Source organism: Oratosquilla oratoria, chromosome 18, assembly GCF_046742065.1.
Source record: "Oratosquilla oratoria isolate Oo_2021 chromosome 18, ASM4674206v1, whole genome shotgun sequence".
Classification (NCBI taxonomy): domain Eukaryota; kingdom Metazoa; phylum Arthropoda; class Malacostraca; order Stomatopoda; family Squillidae; genus Oratosquilla; species Oratosquilla oratoria.
The window spans coordinates 63,218,489-63,236,125 of NC_134794.1; the positions used below are offsets into that span (position 1 = coordinate 63,218,489).

At 38.1% G+C, this 17,637-nt stretch overlaps 1 protein-coding gene across 1 annotated transcript in view; it reads left to right on the top strand.

Moving 5' to 3' along the window:
* Glg1 (Golgi apparatus protein 1) overlaps positions 1 to 17,637 on the top strand; it is a 67,543-nt gene that overhangs the window by 33,008 nt on the left and 16,898 nt on the right. The window contains exons 12-15 of the mRNA XM_076202273.1: positions 5,878 to 5,969; positions 6,636 to 6,843; positions 12,593 to 12,778; positions 15,959 to 16,162. Of these exons, the coding sequence (XP_076058388.1) occupies positions 5,878 to 5,969; positions 6,636 to 6,843; positions 12,593 to 12,778; positions 15,959 to 16,162 (690 nt within the window). The remainder of the gene's footprint in view (positions 1 to 5,877; positions 5,970 to 6,635; positions 6,844 to 12,592; positions 12,779 to 15,958; positions 16,163 to 17,637) is intronic.

Sequence of the window (17,637 nt, forward strand, 5' to 3'; positions counted from 1 at the left end):
TTTTCAGATCTCTTCTATAATTATCCTTTTTGAGTTTCTTTTTATGTCCTCTTGTTTTTCTATCGTGCCACTTTAATAAATCATCTCTATCTAGGGTTTCCATTCCTTTCATTATTCAACAAATAATCAGAAGATCTCCTCTTTCTCTTCTTTGTTCCAGAGTTGGTAGTTCCAATTTGGACAATCTTTGTTCATATGTCAATTTGGGGAGTGTTGGTGCCATCTTTGTTGTTGCACTTTGTATTTTCTCTAATTTCTTTATTCTGTTTTTAGTACTGGGTGTCCACAGTGTTGCTGCATACTCCAATTTTGGTCTTATCAAAGTAGCTAATATTTTCTTGACCACTTCCTCATCCAAATAGTCAGAGGTGTGTGTATTTACCTAGTTGTATTTTACAGGACAAGAGCTATGCTCGTAGTGACCCATTTTTGTACCTCTCCACATCCAGTTTATTCTAAAAATCGTGTATAGTTTGGCACTCACTGTTTCTCCATTTAGTTTGTTCCAGACATCAATCACTCTATGTGGGAAGCTCTTCTTTTTCAGGTCTCTTCTGTAACTGTTCTTCTTTAGCTTCTTTTTGTGTCCTCTTGTTTCTCTTCTGTCCCACTTTAATAAGTTGTCTCTGTCGAGAATTTCCATCACTTTCATAATTCTGAAAATGGTCAACAAATTGCCTCTTTCTCTTCTCTGTTCCAGTGATGACAGATGTAATCTTTCCAATCTTTGTTCGTATGTCAGGTTTGTCAGTGTAGGCGCCATCTTTGTCGCTGCTCTTTGTATTCTTTCTAACTTTATATTCTTCTTTGTGCTAGGTGCCCATAGTGTTGCAGCATATTCTAGTTTAGGTCTTATTAGTGTAACAACTATTTTTTTAACCATCTCCTCATCTATGTAGTCGAAGGCCACTTTCATTGACCTCATTAAGTTATAAGTCTCTCCAAATAATTTATTGACATATTTATCAGGTGTCAAGTCACTTGAAATGATTACTCCCAGGTCCCTTTCTGAATTGACTTTTTTGACTTCTTTGTTTCCAATTTTGCTTCATTTTTTAATGTTGAAATTCATTTCACTTTTCTGACTCCATTCCCATATTTTGTCTAGGTCTTCTTGTAGCGATATGCAATCTTCTGTTCTTACTCTCTTGAGTAATTTGGCATCGTCAGCAAAGAACTTCATATAACATTTTACTCCTTCATCCATATCATTTATATATATGTGTGTGTGTATTTACCTAGTTGTATTATACAGGAAAGGAGCTATTTTCATGGTGACCTGTCTGTATCTTTCAGCATAAAGTTTTTTCTTAAAATCTTGAATAGTGTTTTTCTTTTCTTTTCTCCAGATATCTTCTATAGTTATCCTTTTTAAGTTTCTTTTCATGTCCTCTTGTTTTTCCATTTTCCCATTTTAATAAATCATCTCTATCTAGGATTTCCATTCCTTTCATGATTCTATAAATAGTCAGTAGATCTCCTCTTTCTCTTTTGTTCCAGAGTTGGTAGCTCCAATTTGGACAATCTTTGTTCATATGGTAATTTGGAGATGGTTGGTGCCAACTTTGTCGTTGCTCTTTGTATTCTTTCTAAATTCTATATACTGTTTTTAGTACTGGGTGTCCATAGTGTTGCTGTGTACTCCAGTTTTGGTCTTATTAGTGTAACAAAATTTTTTAAATTATTTCCTCACCCAAGTAGTCAAATGCCACTTTCATTGACCTTAATAGGTTGAAGGTTTCTCCAACTATTTTATTGATATGTTTGTCCAGTGACATATCTTCGCTGATTATTACTCCAAGGCCTCTTTCCGAGTTCAATTTTTTTATTTCTTCACCAATTTTATAATTTCTCAGTATTCTATTTTTACTTTTTCCAAACTCCATTATACTACACTTCTTGATATTGAAGTTTACTTCCCACTTTTGAGTCCATTTCCAGATTTTGTGTAAGTCTAGCTGTAATGATTCACAATCTTCCTCTGTTCTTACTTTCTTTAGTATTTTTGCATCATCTGTGAAGAAATTCATATAACATTCCACTCCTTCATCCATGTTATTTATATATATATATATATATATATATATATAGATATATATATATATATATATATATATATATATTGCTGATAACCACAGGGAAAAAACGGAAAAGAAAACTAGAATTCCCAAGCGCTTTTGTGATATTTCACATCTTCAGGGGATTACAACAACAAAAATTGTCACATAGGTATATAAGAGGTAATACAATAAACTGGGAAAGGAACGGACATAACACATGGAGAAAATGTCACAAACATTGAACACTTACAATTAAATCATTTTTGTAATGATTTAATTTGATTACAAATTTTGTCAATGATAAAATTATCTAATTTAAACATACCATAGCTAATATTAATATTAGATCCTTCAGAATTTTTTATCATGCAACTTTCAATGATATTTCTTTTGGCAAATGAATCACAATTTATGATAGAAGAGGCATTGGTCCAATCGATACGATGATCGAAATCTCTCATATGGATAAACAGTGCACTAGACTCTTGTGCTGTTTTTACACTGTACTTGTGTTGCTTGACCCTAGTTGCGAGATCTTTGCCTGTTTGTCCAAGATAATACCTTTCACAATCTCTGCAAGGGATCCTGTATATGCAACCAACTGAGTCATTAGGTGAATTTTTGATTATTAACTTCTTAAAAGTATTTGGATTATTAAACACAACTTTATATTCCATGTTTTAAGAATATGGGGAACTTGAGCAAGATTGTTACTAAAAGGTAAAATAAAAAGATTCTTATAGTCGAAGGGGGGGATGTTTGAACACTATAAAAAGTTTTTTTCGCTAAAGCGAGAGCGCGGTCTAAAAATCTTTTGGGGTATTTTAATCCAAGACCAACATTAACAATGTACTCAAATTCCCCATCAATAAAATCAGGGCTGCAAATACGAAGAGCACGTAAAAACATAGAAGAAAAGACAGAATATTTTACTTTATCTTGGTGAGACGAGTAATAGTGAATATAAGACAAAACATTTGTCGGCTTCCTATAAACACTGAACTTAAAATTATTACCATTCCTATGAACAAGGCAATCCAAAAAGGGCAACTTACCATTATTTTCTAGTTCAACAGTGAAATTAATAGAAGGAACTAAATTATTCAGAGATTGCAAAAATGCATTTAAATCCTCAGAATTGGGCCACAGGCAAAGAACATCGTCAACGTACCTATACCAAGTCACATTTGGTGGCAAAATTTCACTTAATAGTTTATTTTCAAAAAATTCCATATAGAGATTGCTAAGGACTGGGGATAGCGGATTACCCATAGCCATTCCGAATTCCTGAGCATAAAATTGACCATTAAATTCGAATTTACAATCTTTAATACAAAGCTTAATAAGTTCATTGATTTTAGCTGAAGGCAATGGAAGTGGGATTTTGTCCAAAAATTCGGTGAGAAAGACAATTAAATCATCTATTGGAATTTTTGTAAATAAACTAGTTATATCAAAACTGACAAGCTTGAAATTATAATTAATATTTAAACTCAAGTTTATGAACTAAATCAACATTATTCTTTATGTTAGAATTTGAAATTGTGCCAACCAACGGACTGAGTAAGGATACTAACCATTTTGATAAATTATATGAGATGGATTTTACTGAGCTAATAATTGGTCTTATAGGGTTTCCAGGTCTCATAAAGACACACAAACCTGGAAACCCTATAAGACCAATATTTATTAGCTCAGTAAAATCCATCTCATATAAATATTAATTATAATTTCAATTATGATTTAATTGTAAGTGTTCAATGTTTGTGACATTTTCTCCACGTGTTATGTCCGTTCCTTTCCCAGTTTATTGTATTACCTCTTATATACCTATGTGACAATTTTCTTTGTTGTAATCCCCTGAAGATGTGAAATATCACAAAAGCGCTTGGGAATTCTAGTTTTCTTTTCCGTTTTTTCCCTATGGTTATCAGCAATCTTTTGGATCACGTGGTGTTGTGATCTTTTTGCAAATATATATATATATATATATATATATATATATATATATATATATATATATATATATATATATATATATACCAGACATGATTGGAGCCAATACCGAACCTTGGGGGACACCACTTAGTATTTCTTCCCAGTTCGAGTATTTGTCTCTAATTACTACAGTAAGTCCTCATTATACGGTACATATGCATTCCTGAAAACCTTACCACAAATTGAAATTACCGTATACCAAATGCGGGAAGAGACTGATTGTTGTGGTGGCCGTATGGCGTGGTGGCGCCACGGTACGATGTAAACAAAGCATGAGCTGATACTGTATATGTGAATTTTTCTTACAGTAAATAGAATCGAGGGTAGTAATTACCAAATACCGTAACTGTGAATTTACCGGATAAAGAATTACCATATAAGGAGGACTCACTGTACCCTCATTTTTCTCCTAGTCAAGATGTCTTCCATCCATTCCAATAATTTTCCTTTAATGCCCCCTATTGATTCCATTTTTCTTATTAGTTTTTTTGTGTGTTACTTTATCAAATACTTTTTGTAGGTCTAGAAAGGCACAGTCCGCCCATCCATCCCTTTCTTATATTATTTCTATTAGTCTCGAATAGAAGCAGATCAAGTTTGTTGTACATGATCATCCTTGTCTAAAACCAAATTGATTTGGATTCAGTATATTTTTTTTCTTTCAGATGTTTAACCCATCTTCTTTTGATAACTTTTTCATATATCTTTGCTGTTGTGCTTGTAAGGGAGACCGGTCTGTAGTTGGTTGGATTTTCCTTGTTCCCTCCTTTATATATTGGTACAATATTTGCATTTTTCCAGTCCTGTGGTACCTTTCCTTCTTTGAGTGAGTATTTAATTATATTGTATATTTTGTCCGTCAACTCCTCTATGCATTCTTTCAATATCCAATTTGCAATTCCATCCAGACTGTGTGATTTTCTGACATCAAGGTTTTTTATTTGGTCTCTGATTTCCTTCTGTGTTACAGTTATTTCCTTCATTGGGGGGGATCTCTCTCTCCCTATTTCCTCACAGTTCTGTGAACTTTCAATTGTGAATACCAATTTGAAATGATTGTTCATAATTTCAGCCATTTCTACTTCTTCTTTATATTCATAATTACCCTGGTGCAGTCTTTCCAATTCTTGTTTGTTTTTTAGTTTACAATTTACATACCTGTAAAATAGTTTAGGTTATTCCTTGTATTTTTCTATTATGTTTCTTTCATAGTTTCTCTTTTCATCTCTGTGTATTTTTACATAACTGTTTCTTAGTTTGATATATGTTTGCCATTTACTCGTTTTTTTTTATCTTTTTTGCCATCTTTTCCAAGCTTTGTCCCTTTTATTCTTGCCTCACTACATTTATTGTTGTACCAGCTTTTTATGTATACTCTTTCTTGCTTCTGTTGTTGTACATATTTGTTTACTCCTTCATTATAAATTTCATTTAGTATATTCCATTTCTCTTCCATCTTTGTTTCTTTATTTAGGAAGTTATTCCTGTTTGTGTTTCAAAAGAATATTTTGAGTTTCTCAAAATTCGTTTTGTTGTACATTAGTCTGCCTTTTCTATGTTTCTATGTGTGTGTGTTGTGTGTGTCAAGGGGGGGGGGGCTGGAAAATGCCATGATAAATGTTTAGGTTAATTTGCTTTCTAGTGTTAGTTTCTTGTGCTGAACAAATTTGTTAATTGATTATATGAATGAGTACAAATCCTATTTTCCGTATGAATAATGTAGGATGTACAACTGCAAATTTTTGTGTTTTATATTAAATCAGACATGCTTAATTTTTTTTTTTCTCGGACTTTTATTCTTTTTCTCTTCTCTTTTTAGATGATTAGTCTTACCAATATAAGATTTTCACCAAAGTTTAAACAAGACTGCAGTAATGATGTTTCAACACACTGTAGAACTTCAAAAAATAAGTAAGTGTTTTATGTTTAGTCAAAGGCACTGTCATCTTGATTTATTATTTTATTTATGACCATATATGAGTGTTAGGTATAAGACAATTCTGTTTATTTCTTTCTCAAAAGTGTGATTTAGACATTGACATATATTTTTCACTCATTGTCTGTGCCTCAGTTGTTGTAACTTTGAACAAAATCAAAACCTGAGCTGTACATAAGTTTTATGTAGTTTTGTCCTTTTAAACCTTTGAGACCCAAAGAATTCTTTTAAATGAAAAGATTGGTATCATTAGCATGAACAAAATAATTCAATTTACCATTAGAACAAAGATGGTTAGTCAAGGTATTATTTTAACCCCTCCGTATGTAAAAGCTTTTATCAGGAGAATAATTAATCAGTCAATCCATTACCCCTGGCCTCTCTTGCAGCAGACCCACAGCCTTCAAGTTACAGGCAGCAGCCTATTGCCAGGTCTAGAAGCCACTGAGGGAAGACATATTGTGTTGTCTAGGGATTGTTAGTGTGGGCCATTGAAGTATGAGGTGTTCCATGTCTTCTGTGTGATGGTTGTATATGGGTGTGAATGAATGAAGTGCATGAAGCTGAATGAAATTTTTTGGTGAGGAATTTGATGAATATGAAACACTTATAAAAAATATTATTCTGTGTCTGCCATATAGAGTAGCTCTGGTGGAATGTTTGAGTGCGGTTGTCCGTGATGACATTTTGGAGGAAGCGAAGCCAAGAATCACTTTGCCATGCCGACAACAACTGCGTCTGCAGCTGGCACAGCAGCATGAAAACATCAAGTTAGACCCAAAGTTGAAAAGTGCCTGTTCAGCAGATATAGACGAGCATTGTGGAGATAAACAGAAAGGATCAGGAAAGGTGAGCTAGACATTTAATATAAATTCTATATAAAAAATGGAAAATAAAGTAATTTGAAGAAAGGATGAAATGGAAGAATGTATAGATTGAATGTATAATTGATTAGTTCTTCTTTGGAGGGTAAAATTTAATTATCTGTTGAATGTAAAACAAAAGAATGTGTACAGGGTGTAAATTAAGTTATTTAATCTCATAAATGTAAAATAAAAAAGTATATTATATATTATATGTATATATATGTATATGTGTGTGTATATGTGGATTAAAGAGTGTAATGAGGAATAGACATTTGGGAATGGATGCGAAGAGGAGACTGTATGAAGGAGTGATTGTGCCAACAGCACTGTATGGGGCAGAAACGTGGAACATAAGAGAAGAAGAGAGAAGGAGTTTGAATGTGTTTGAGATGAGGTGTCTGAGAAGTATGGTGGGGGTTACTAGGCTGGATAGAGTGAGAAATAAGGAGGTGAGGAGGAGAACAGGGGTGAAAAAGGAGCTGGGAGATAGGGTTGATGAAAGAATATTAGGATGGTTTGGACACATGGAAAGAATGAGTGAAGAAAGACTAGTAAAAGAGGTATGGAAGGCAGATGTGGAGGGAGTGAACATGAGGGGACGTCCTAGGATGAGGTGGATGGATGGGGTGAAGGGGGCTTTGGGGAAGAGGGGAATGTCTGTTGAGGAAGGAAGGGAGAGGACGGAAGACAGAGGTGAGTGGAGAATGGTTGTATATGGATGATGTTGTGATTGCATGAGGAGGAATGGGCGGGGGGGTGGGGTAGTATGTGTGAGTAAGTTTTGACGCAGCCCGAAGGGATTTCTCCCCGTCCTCTCCTTATATGCAAGGGGGACGGAGAGGGGGGGTCGCCGATTAAATGAAGCGGCCTTGCTGTGGATGTGCTGTGTCTTGCGACACTGCTTCTGACCCAGGGCGGTGGGCAGGGTGCAGGGATGACCCGTCATCCAGGAGGTGCTCAGATGAGAGGGAGGGTGGGAGGGGTGTGGAGTGTATTTAGGGATGAAATGGGTGGGAGTGTTTTTATGCCTTTCCCTTTTTGGCTACCTCCCTTGGAAGGGGGAAAAAGCCTTGGTATATGTATGTATGTATATATATATATATATATACATACATACATACATATACCCAGGCTTTTTCCCCCTTACAAGGGAGGTAGCCAAAAAAGAAAAGGTATGAAATCATTCCCACCTATTCCATCCCTGAATACACTCCACACCCCTCCATCCTCTCATCTTATGTGTATATATGTATGTACATGTGTATATATGTATGTATATGCTTGTTATTGTGGCAAAGTAGCATGCAGTCGATACTTTAGAGTCTATATGGGGCACCCCTACGGATCAGAGCCACACATCATTTTGTCTATGATAGAAGAAAACTCTGTTCATAGAGAAATGATGACACTTTTATACTACGACTGTCCCTCCGTTATGCTGTCCCCCAACCCCTTGTTGCTGTCCTGTACCATTTCTCTGAGTATTCTCTTTCTGTGATGGGGGAATTCCCTGTGGTGGGGGGAAAAAATACTGCCACCAAGTATCCCACTTGGATCGTAAGAGGCGAGAAGAAAGGGACGGGGAGCGGGACTAGGCATCCTTCTCCCTGTAGCCCCACGGGGCATATATCCTAAAAACAAAAGTGAAGGCATAAGGGGTGCTGGAGGGCCTCGGACCAGCACCCTAAGGTTTGGGTCTTTTAATGTGCGTGGATGTGGTACAGATGAGAGTAAAAGGGAAGAGATAGGTAGTATGTTTGTGAGAAGAAAGATGGATGTGTTGGCTTTGAGTGAAACTAAGTTGAAAGGGAAGGGTGAGTGTAAGTTTGGGAGTGTAAGTGGGAGGTTATCAGGAGTGAAGAGAGGGCGAGGGAGGGAAGGGGTGGCTATTCTAGTAAGTGAGGAGATAGGTAAACAGGTAGTGGAGTGGAAGGAGGTTTCCTCAAGGATAATGTGGATGAAGGTGAAACTGGGAAAGGAGATGTGGGTCTTTGTAAGTGCATATGGGCCTGGCAGTGAGAAGAGCGTGGAAGAAAGGGAGGCCTTTTGGATAGATTTAAATGAGTGCATAGAGGGTTTAGGAAGAAATGTCAATGTAATAGTACTGGGAGACCTTAATGCTAGGGTGGGAAATGGTCCAATCGATGGAGTGGTTGGGAAGTGTGGAGTTCCAGGAAAGAATCGTAGTGGAGAGTTGATGGTGGAAATGTGTCTAGAAAAAGAGTTGATGATAGCAAATACAGTGTTTCGGAAGAAAGTCAAGCATAAGTACACATGGGAGAGGGTGGTGGAGGGAAGGGTGGTAGAGGGAAGGGTGGTAGATAGAGCGCTAATGGATTATGTAGTGGTAAATAGGATTATGATAGGAAGAGTTAAGGATGTACATGTGCTAAGGGGAGAGGGTGGGGGAATATCAGATCATTTTTTGGTGGAAGGTAAGCTGAGAGTGGAGGATAGATGGAGAAAGAGGAAAGGGACAAAAGGTAGGGAGGTTCTTAGAGTGAACTCCTTGAATGAAAAGGAAAAGGAGAAGGAGTACGAAAAGAAGCTGAAGGAGGAGTGGGAGGGAGTAAAGGATGGAGCAGAGATGGGTGTGGAGGAGGAATGGGGATGGTTCAAGGAGGGAGTCACAAAGTGTGCAAGGATGGTGTGTGGAACAAGAAGGACAGGGGGAAATAGAAGAAAGGGTAGTGAATGGTGGGATGAGGAAACAAAGAAGGTTGTAGAAGAGAAGAAGCGAGCATTCACAGATTGGTTACAAAAGAGGACGGGGGAGTAATATGAGACGTACAAAGAAAAGAAAAGAGAAGTAAAGCAAAAGGTAAAGGAGGCAAAGAGGAGAGCAGATGTGAAATGGGGTAAGAGTATGACAGAAAATTTTGAAAGTAATAAAAAGATGTTTTGGAAAGAAATTAAGAGAGGAAGAGGAGGCGAATCAAGTAGGGAAGAAAAGGTAAAAGGTGCAGATGGAGAGATGATAATGGAAGAGAAGGCAGTAAGGGGAAGATGGGCAGAATATTTTAGGGAGTTGCTAAATGTGAAGGAGGATAGGGAAGGAAAGATAGCTGCAGTGGGAAATGCGAAGAAAATGAGAGTGATGAGTGAGGAGAATGGAGGAGAAATAAGGAAGGATGAGGTGAAGGCAGTTGTTAAGATGATGAAAGCAGGTAAGGTGCCTGGTCTGGATGGATGCCATGCAGAATGTCTGAAAAAGGGAGGTTCAGTGATGGTGGACTGGTTGGTGAGGTTATTTAATGTTTGCTGGAGAGAGGGTAGAGTACCGGAGGACTGGAGAAGTGCCTGTATAGTTCCTCTTTACAAGGGAAAAGGGGACAAGTGTGAATGTAGTAGTTTCAGAGGGATTAGCCTGTTAAGTGTAGTGGGGAAGGCTTATGGGAGGATCTTGATTGAGAGGATTAGGAGAGGAACAGAAGGAGTAATTGGTGAGGAACAGTGGATTTAGGACAGGTAGAGGTTGTGTAGATCAGATCTTTGTGGTACGACAGATATGTGAGAAAGCTATAGGAAAGGGGAAAGATGTTTTTTGGGCTTTTATGGATCTGGAAAAGGCTTATGATAGGGTAGACAGAAAGGCGCTGTGGGAGGTTATGCAGATTTATGGGATAGGAGGAAAGCTTTTGGGAGCTGTCAAGAGTTTTTATGAGAGTAGTAGAGCTTGTGTCAGGATTAGAAATGGAGAGAGTGAGTGGTTTGAAGTAAAGGTGGGACTTCGTCAAGGATGCGTTATGTCGCCCTGGCTGTTCAACTTATACATGGATGGGGTGGTGCGAGAGGTGAATGCTAGGGTAGTGGGTCAGGGATTGGAGATGGTTAAAGAAAATGGAGAAAAGTGGGAGGTGAGACAGCTGTTGTTTGCGGACGACACTGCGCTTGTGGCAGGGTCGGAGGAGGGATTGAGGAAGCTGGTGGCAGAGTTTGGGAGAGTATGTGATAGAAGAAAGCTAAAGATAAATGTGGGTAAAAGTAAGGTGATGAGATGTACAAGGGGTGAAAGTGGCAGACTGGAAGTGAACATTAAGGGAGAGCGACTGGAGGAAGTGGATAGTTTTAGATACTTGGGTGCAAGTGTAGCAGGAAAGGGTGGAGTGAAGGTGGAGGTAGAATGTAGATTGAGAGAAGCGAGTAAATGCCTTGGTGGATTAAAGAGTGTAATGAGGAATAGACATTTGGGAATGGATGCGAAGAGGAGACTGTATGAAGGAGTGATTGTGCCAACAGCACTGTATGGGGCAGAAACGTGGAACATAAGAGAAGAAGAGAGAAGGAGTTTGAATGTGTTTGAGATGAGGTGTCTGAGAAGTATGGTGGGGGTTACTAGGCTGGATAGAGTGAGAAATGAGGAGGTGAGGAGGAGAACAGGGGTGAAAAAGGAGCTGGGAGATAGGGTTGATGAAAGAATATTAGGATGGTTTGGACACATGGAAAGAATGAGTGAAGAAAGACTAGTAAAAGAGGTATGGAAGGCAGATGTGGAGGGAGTGAACATGAGGGGACATCCTAGGATGAGGTGGATGGATGGGGTGAAGGGGGCTTTGGGGAAGAGGGGAATGTCTGTTGAGGAAGGAAGGGAGAGGACGGAAGACAGAGGTGAGTGGAGAATGGTTGTATATGGATGATGTTGTGATTGCATGAGGAGGAATGGGCGGGGGTGGTGTATGTGTGAGTAAGTTTTGACGCAGCCCGAAGGGATTTCTCCCCGTCCTCTCCTTATATGCAAGGGGGGACGGAGAGGGGGGGTCGCCGATTAAATGAAGCGGCCTTGCTGTGGATGTGCTGTGTCTTGCGACACTGCTTCTGACCCAGGGCGGTGGGCAGGGTGCAGGGATGACCCGTCATCCAGGAGGTGCTCAGATGAGAGGGAGGGTGGGAGGGGTGTGGAGTGTATTTAGGGATGAAATGGGTGGGAGTGTTTTTATGCCTTTCCTTTTTTGGCTACCTCCCTTGAAAGGGGGAAAAAGCCTTGGTATATGTATGTATGTATATATATATATATATATATATATATGTATATATATATATAATATATGTATGTTTATATATATGAAGGTAAGTGTGGTTAAAAATAAAGTGATGAAATGTACAAGGGAAGAGGATGGTAGAGAGTTGGAAGTTAGTCTTGGAGAGAGGCTGGAGGAAGTGGATAGCTTTAGGTAATTGGGGTTGCATGTGGCAGGAAAGGGAGGAATGGAGGTGGAGGTAAATTGTAGACTGAGAGATTTAAAAGTTTCATGAGAAATAGGCATTTGGAAATGAATGCAAAGAGGAGACTATATGAAGGGGTGATTGTGCCAATGGCACGTTATGGGGCAGAGACTTTAAATTTAAGAGAGGATGAGAGTAAAAGTTTAAATGTGTTTGAGATTAAATATCTGAGAAGAATGGTTGACTCCCTTATAAAATTAGTTTACTTGTATTGTTAGAGTAATCTTTTCCTTCAGAAAGAACTTGCACCAGTAGATCCACATGTTTCTTAGATGTTCTTAGTAATGTGGTGATCTTGTTTAGGCGAGTTATAGCCCATAGACCGAAGGATTCCATTAGATAAGATATCCTTTAGTAACATTGTTGTCTCCTGTCAAAATGGAATCATTGTGTTAATGAAAAAAAAATTGATAAAGGGTGCCAGTGTGTAAAGGACTTCTTTGATTTATTTCATTATGACCATTCATACAAGGCACTGACATTTCTATTCTCAATTTTCATTGTCACAGGTTCTTGAGTGTTTGAAATCAAAACACAGGGTTTTGACCAATGCTTGCTATCAGATGGTATTTGCCCGTGAGCAGGAAGAGATATTTGATGCTGGTACTGATGTTGTTTTGTTAACAGCTTGCCGGCAAATGATTCGGCTTTACTGTCCAGGTTTGAAGAATGAAGAATTGTTGCAGTGCTTGAAGGTGAGTGTTTATACAATGATATGTAGTTGGGTTGAACTGATTATTTTCATATTGTGCAACCACGGCCATTGTGACAACCAAATTTCACATGCACATTTCTTACCCGACCAAGTCATACAGAATTGAATCACCTTGGTTAGATACAAAAGCTATGATGTGGCAAGCTTGTGCAAAATAAGTAGGTTAAAAAAAAACTGTGGTGAACTAGAGACTATCTATATACCAAGGGCATCTTTCCCCCTTATAAGGAAGGTAACCAAGTCAGAAATATGCACCACTCCCACCCATTCCACTCCCATCCATCACCCTTGTTTCCCTCTCATCTTAGCTCCTTGTGGGTCATCCCTGTCTCCTACCCACTGCCCAGGTCAGAAGCAGTACAACAAGACAGCACGTCCACAGCAAATCTGCTTCATTTAATCAACGACCCTTCCTCTCCATTCCCTCATGCAGAAGATAGAGAAGACAGGGAGAAATCCCTTTAGGCTACATCAAAATATCATTCACACACAACCACTCCCTCACTCACCCCCCATCCTCCTCCCCTTTCCTTCTTTGCTTAATAGACAGACATACATACATACCAGACATACATGCATATCAAGGGTAGGTACAGGCACAAAATAAAAAAAATATATATATATATATTAACCCTTAAATTCTTGTTGCATATGAAAGATTATTTAATTAGAAACAAAATACTTTTTAAAATTTTTGAAATAGCTTGAAAAATAAGGGAGATATGATTTTTTGAATTATTTTTTTTTTTATTCCAATTTTTTTGGCTAGACTTTACCATAACCAAGTGTGAGAATTAAGGGTGGTAATTTGGTAAGGTTTTGGTAAAGAAATGCACATAAACTCTAAACCAATGGTCCAATTTTACTGAAATTATGAATTCATGGGTTTTATGGGTCAACAAATCACCTGAGTATGTCAAAAACAATGTAGAACATCTCCATCATACCAAATTTGCCTTTTCATGGCAACTATTAAGTTGTCAATTTAGAGATGATCATCAGTAAACCCCAAACTGCTGCTCCAATTGACATGCAACTTGGCATGTGAAGGTTTTATGGGTCAACACATCACCTGAGCATGTCAAAAACAATGCAGGATCTTCCTTTTATACTATTTTTACTAACATCTATCATGTTGCCATGCTATTGTCAATTTAGAGATAATCATCCATAAAATCCAAAACCCTGGCCCAATTGACATGCAACTTAGCATATGAAGGTTTTATGGGTCAACAAATCACCTGAACATGTCAAAAACAATGCTGGACTTTCCTTTTATACTATTCTTACTAACACCTATCATGTTGCCATGGCAACTATTGTCAATTTAGAAATACTCATCCATAAAATCCAAACCCCTGTCCCAATTGACATGCAACTTGGTATGTGAAGGTTTTATGGGTCAACAAATCACCTTAACATGTCAAAAACAATGCAGGACCTTCCTTTTATACTATTCTTACTAACATCTATCATGTTGCCATAGCAACTATTGTCAATTTAGAGATAATCATTCATAAATTCCAAACCTCTGGCCCAATTGACATGCAACTTGGCATGTGAAGGTTTTATGGGTCAACAAATCACCTTAACATGTCAAAAACAATGAGGACCTTCCTTTTGTACTATTCTTACTAACACTTATCATGTAACATGTTCCATCACTGTAATGTATGTGCACTGTTATGTATGCACAACTAAAAGAACTCTACTATCACATTAAAAAGTGTATATATAGGTGCCTTAGCCCTTACCCTTAGATTGCCTCTCAGTACACAAACCAGGCAGTGCTGCAACTATCCTAAGACCTAACATAGATTTACGTTGAAATCGATGAATTTGAATTATTTTTTACACTAAGAAAATGACGGTGATGAATGAGGAAAATGGAGGAGAAATAAAAGATGAGGTGAAAGCAGTTATCAAAATGATGAGAGCAGGTAAGGTGTGATACTGTGTCTAAAACAGGGAGGTATAATGATAGTGGACTGGCTGGTGAGGTTGTTTAATGTTTTTCTAAAAGAGGGTAGAGTGCTGAAGGCTAGGAGGAGTGCATGTATAGTTCCACTTTATGAGAGAAGGGGACAATTGTGAGTGTAGTAGTTTCATAGGGATCAGTTTATTGAATGTAGTTGGGAAGGCTTTTGGGAGGGTTTTGATTGAGAGGATTAGGAGAGGAACAGGGAGTAATTGGTGAGGAACAGTGTGGGTTTAGGACAGGGTTGCATGGATCAGATTTTTGTGGTAAGACAGATATGTGAGATAGCTCTAGCAAAATATAAGGATTTTTTTTTATGGATTTGGAAAAGGCTTATGACAGGGTAGACAGGAAGGTACTGTGGGAGGTATTGCAGATATATGGGATAGGAGGAAAGCTGTTAAGAGCAATCAGGAGTTTTTATAACTGTGTCTTGCGACACTGCTTCTGACCCAGGGCAGTGGACAGGATGCAGGGATGACCCGTCATCCAGGAGGTGCCAAGATAAGAGGGAGGGAGGAGGGTGAAGGGGAGTGGAATATATAGGAAATGGAATGAGTGAGAGTGGTTTCTATGCCTTTTTCTTTTTGGCTACCCCACCGTGTAAGGGGGAAAAAGCCTTTGGTATGTGTATGTAAGTAGAGCCTGTGTTAGAATTAGAAATGGAGAAAGCAAGTGGTTTGAGGTAATGGTGGGTCTTCACCAGGGATGATTCATGTCACCATAGCTGTTCAGTTTTTACATGGATGGGGTGGTGCAAGAGGGAAATGCAAGGGTAATGGGCATGGGATTGGAGATGGTTAAAGAAAATTGAGAAAAATGGGATAGAAGCTGGTTGTTGTTTGCTAATGATACTGCGCTACAAGCAGGATCAGTGGAGGGATCAAGGAAGTTAGTGAAAGTTTGGGAAGGTGTGTGAAAGAAGGAAGTTGAAGATAAATGTTGGTAAAAGGTGATGAGATCTACAAGGGGAGAGAATGGCAGCAAATTGGAAGTGAGTATTAAAGGAGAAAAACTGGCGGAAGTGGATAGCTTTAAATACTTGGGGGCTAATGTGGCAGGAAAGGGAGGAATGGAGGTAGAATGTAGATTGAGAGAAGCATGTAAATTTATACATAATCTGTTTTAATGTTTGTATTTGAACTTTTATTTCAAGTTTTAATTCCAATTATTTCTCCGCAGTTGAACAGGAATGATTTCGACTTCGATCACAACTGCCATTCAGTTGTGTTACGAAGGATGATAGAACAGAGTTCAGATATACATCTGAATCCACAATTGCATAAGGCATGCAAAGCTGACTTGGGCAAATTCTGTCATCACTTATTTGTAGATGTGAAGAAAATTGATGCAGATACTGAAGGAAAGTTTACAGAATGTCTTAAGGTATATCTGGAGTTTTGGCAATCACTCCCTTTTTTAATAATATTTACATTAGTTCTATGGAATATTCACTGGCTGAATGGGTTAGAGGTTGGGAATGGAGCTAATTTGAATCCTGTCTAGCAAGTGAGTTCAAAGTAAAGGCATGCTACGTTAAATGACCTGGTTCAAAAATCTCTCCATAAGGAGGCACCATCCTAGCCTTCTCTGAAATTGGGAGTTCATGACAAACCAAATCAATCACACTTGGGGTTAAGTGCTACCATAACCCCTAGATCTTCATGCATGAGTAGGATTTACAACAATCCCTATCATTGAATACTGACTGAAGTTTGTAAAATCATGCAGTAAATATTAAACAAGGGTGGAGAGAAGACCAAAGTGATTACTTTTTCTTGTATGTCATGAGTTATGCATTACGTCATTAATGCCTTTCATCCAATGACCCCAGGCATGCATTTGTCTCACTGTTTCAGCTTAATCAAATTATTTGTGTTCGTAACAGAAAATTAAATGCTTTGATTATAACATTACATACATATATAAAGGGCTTTTTCCCCCTTACAAGGGAGATAGCCAAAGTCAAAAGCCATAATTCCACTCCACTCCCATTCACCATCCCTACCCTCATTTTTTGGCTCCTGGATAACAGGTCATTACTGTATCTTGCCCATTGCCCTGGGTCAGAAGCAATATAGCAAGATACAGCACAGTATATGTATATATGTATATATATATATATGCGTAAATAACCACTAGGAAAAAGTAAACTAACGAAGCAGAGCGCTTTCGTGTAATTACATCTTCAGTGCAGATACAAAGATGTAATTACACGAAAGCGCTCTGCTTCGTTAGTTTACTTTTTCCTAGTGGTTATTTACGCATTTGTGAACACACGCTCCTAGTGTTTTTATTGCATATATATATATATATATATATATATATATATATATATATATATATATATATATGTATATATATATACATATATGTATATATATATATATATATATTATATATATATATATGTATATATATATATGGGATAGGAGGAAAGCTTTTGGGAGCTGTCAAGAGTTTTTATGAGAGTAGTAGAGCATGTGTTAGGATTGGAAATGGAGAGAGTGAGTGGTTTGAAGTAAAAGTGGGACTTCGTCAAGGATGCGTTATGTCGCCCTGGCTGTTCAACTTATACATGGATGGGGTGGTGCGAGAGGTTGAATGCTAGGGTAGTGAGTCAGGGATTGGAGATGGTTAAAGAAAATGGAGAAAAGTGGGAGGTGAGCCAGCTGTTGTTTGCGGACGACACTGCGCTTGTGGCAGGGTCAGAGGAGGGATTGAGGAAGCTGGTGGCAGAGTTTGGGAGAGTATGTGATAGAAGAAAGCTAAAGATAAATGTGGGTAAAAGTAAGGTGATGAGATGTACAAGGGGTGAAAGTGGCAGTAGACTGGAAGTGAACATTAAGGGAGAGCGACTG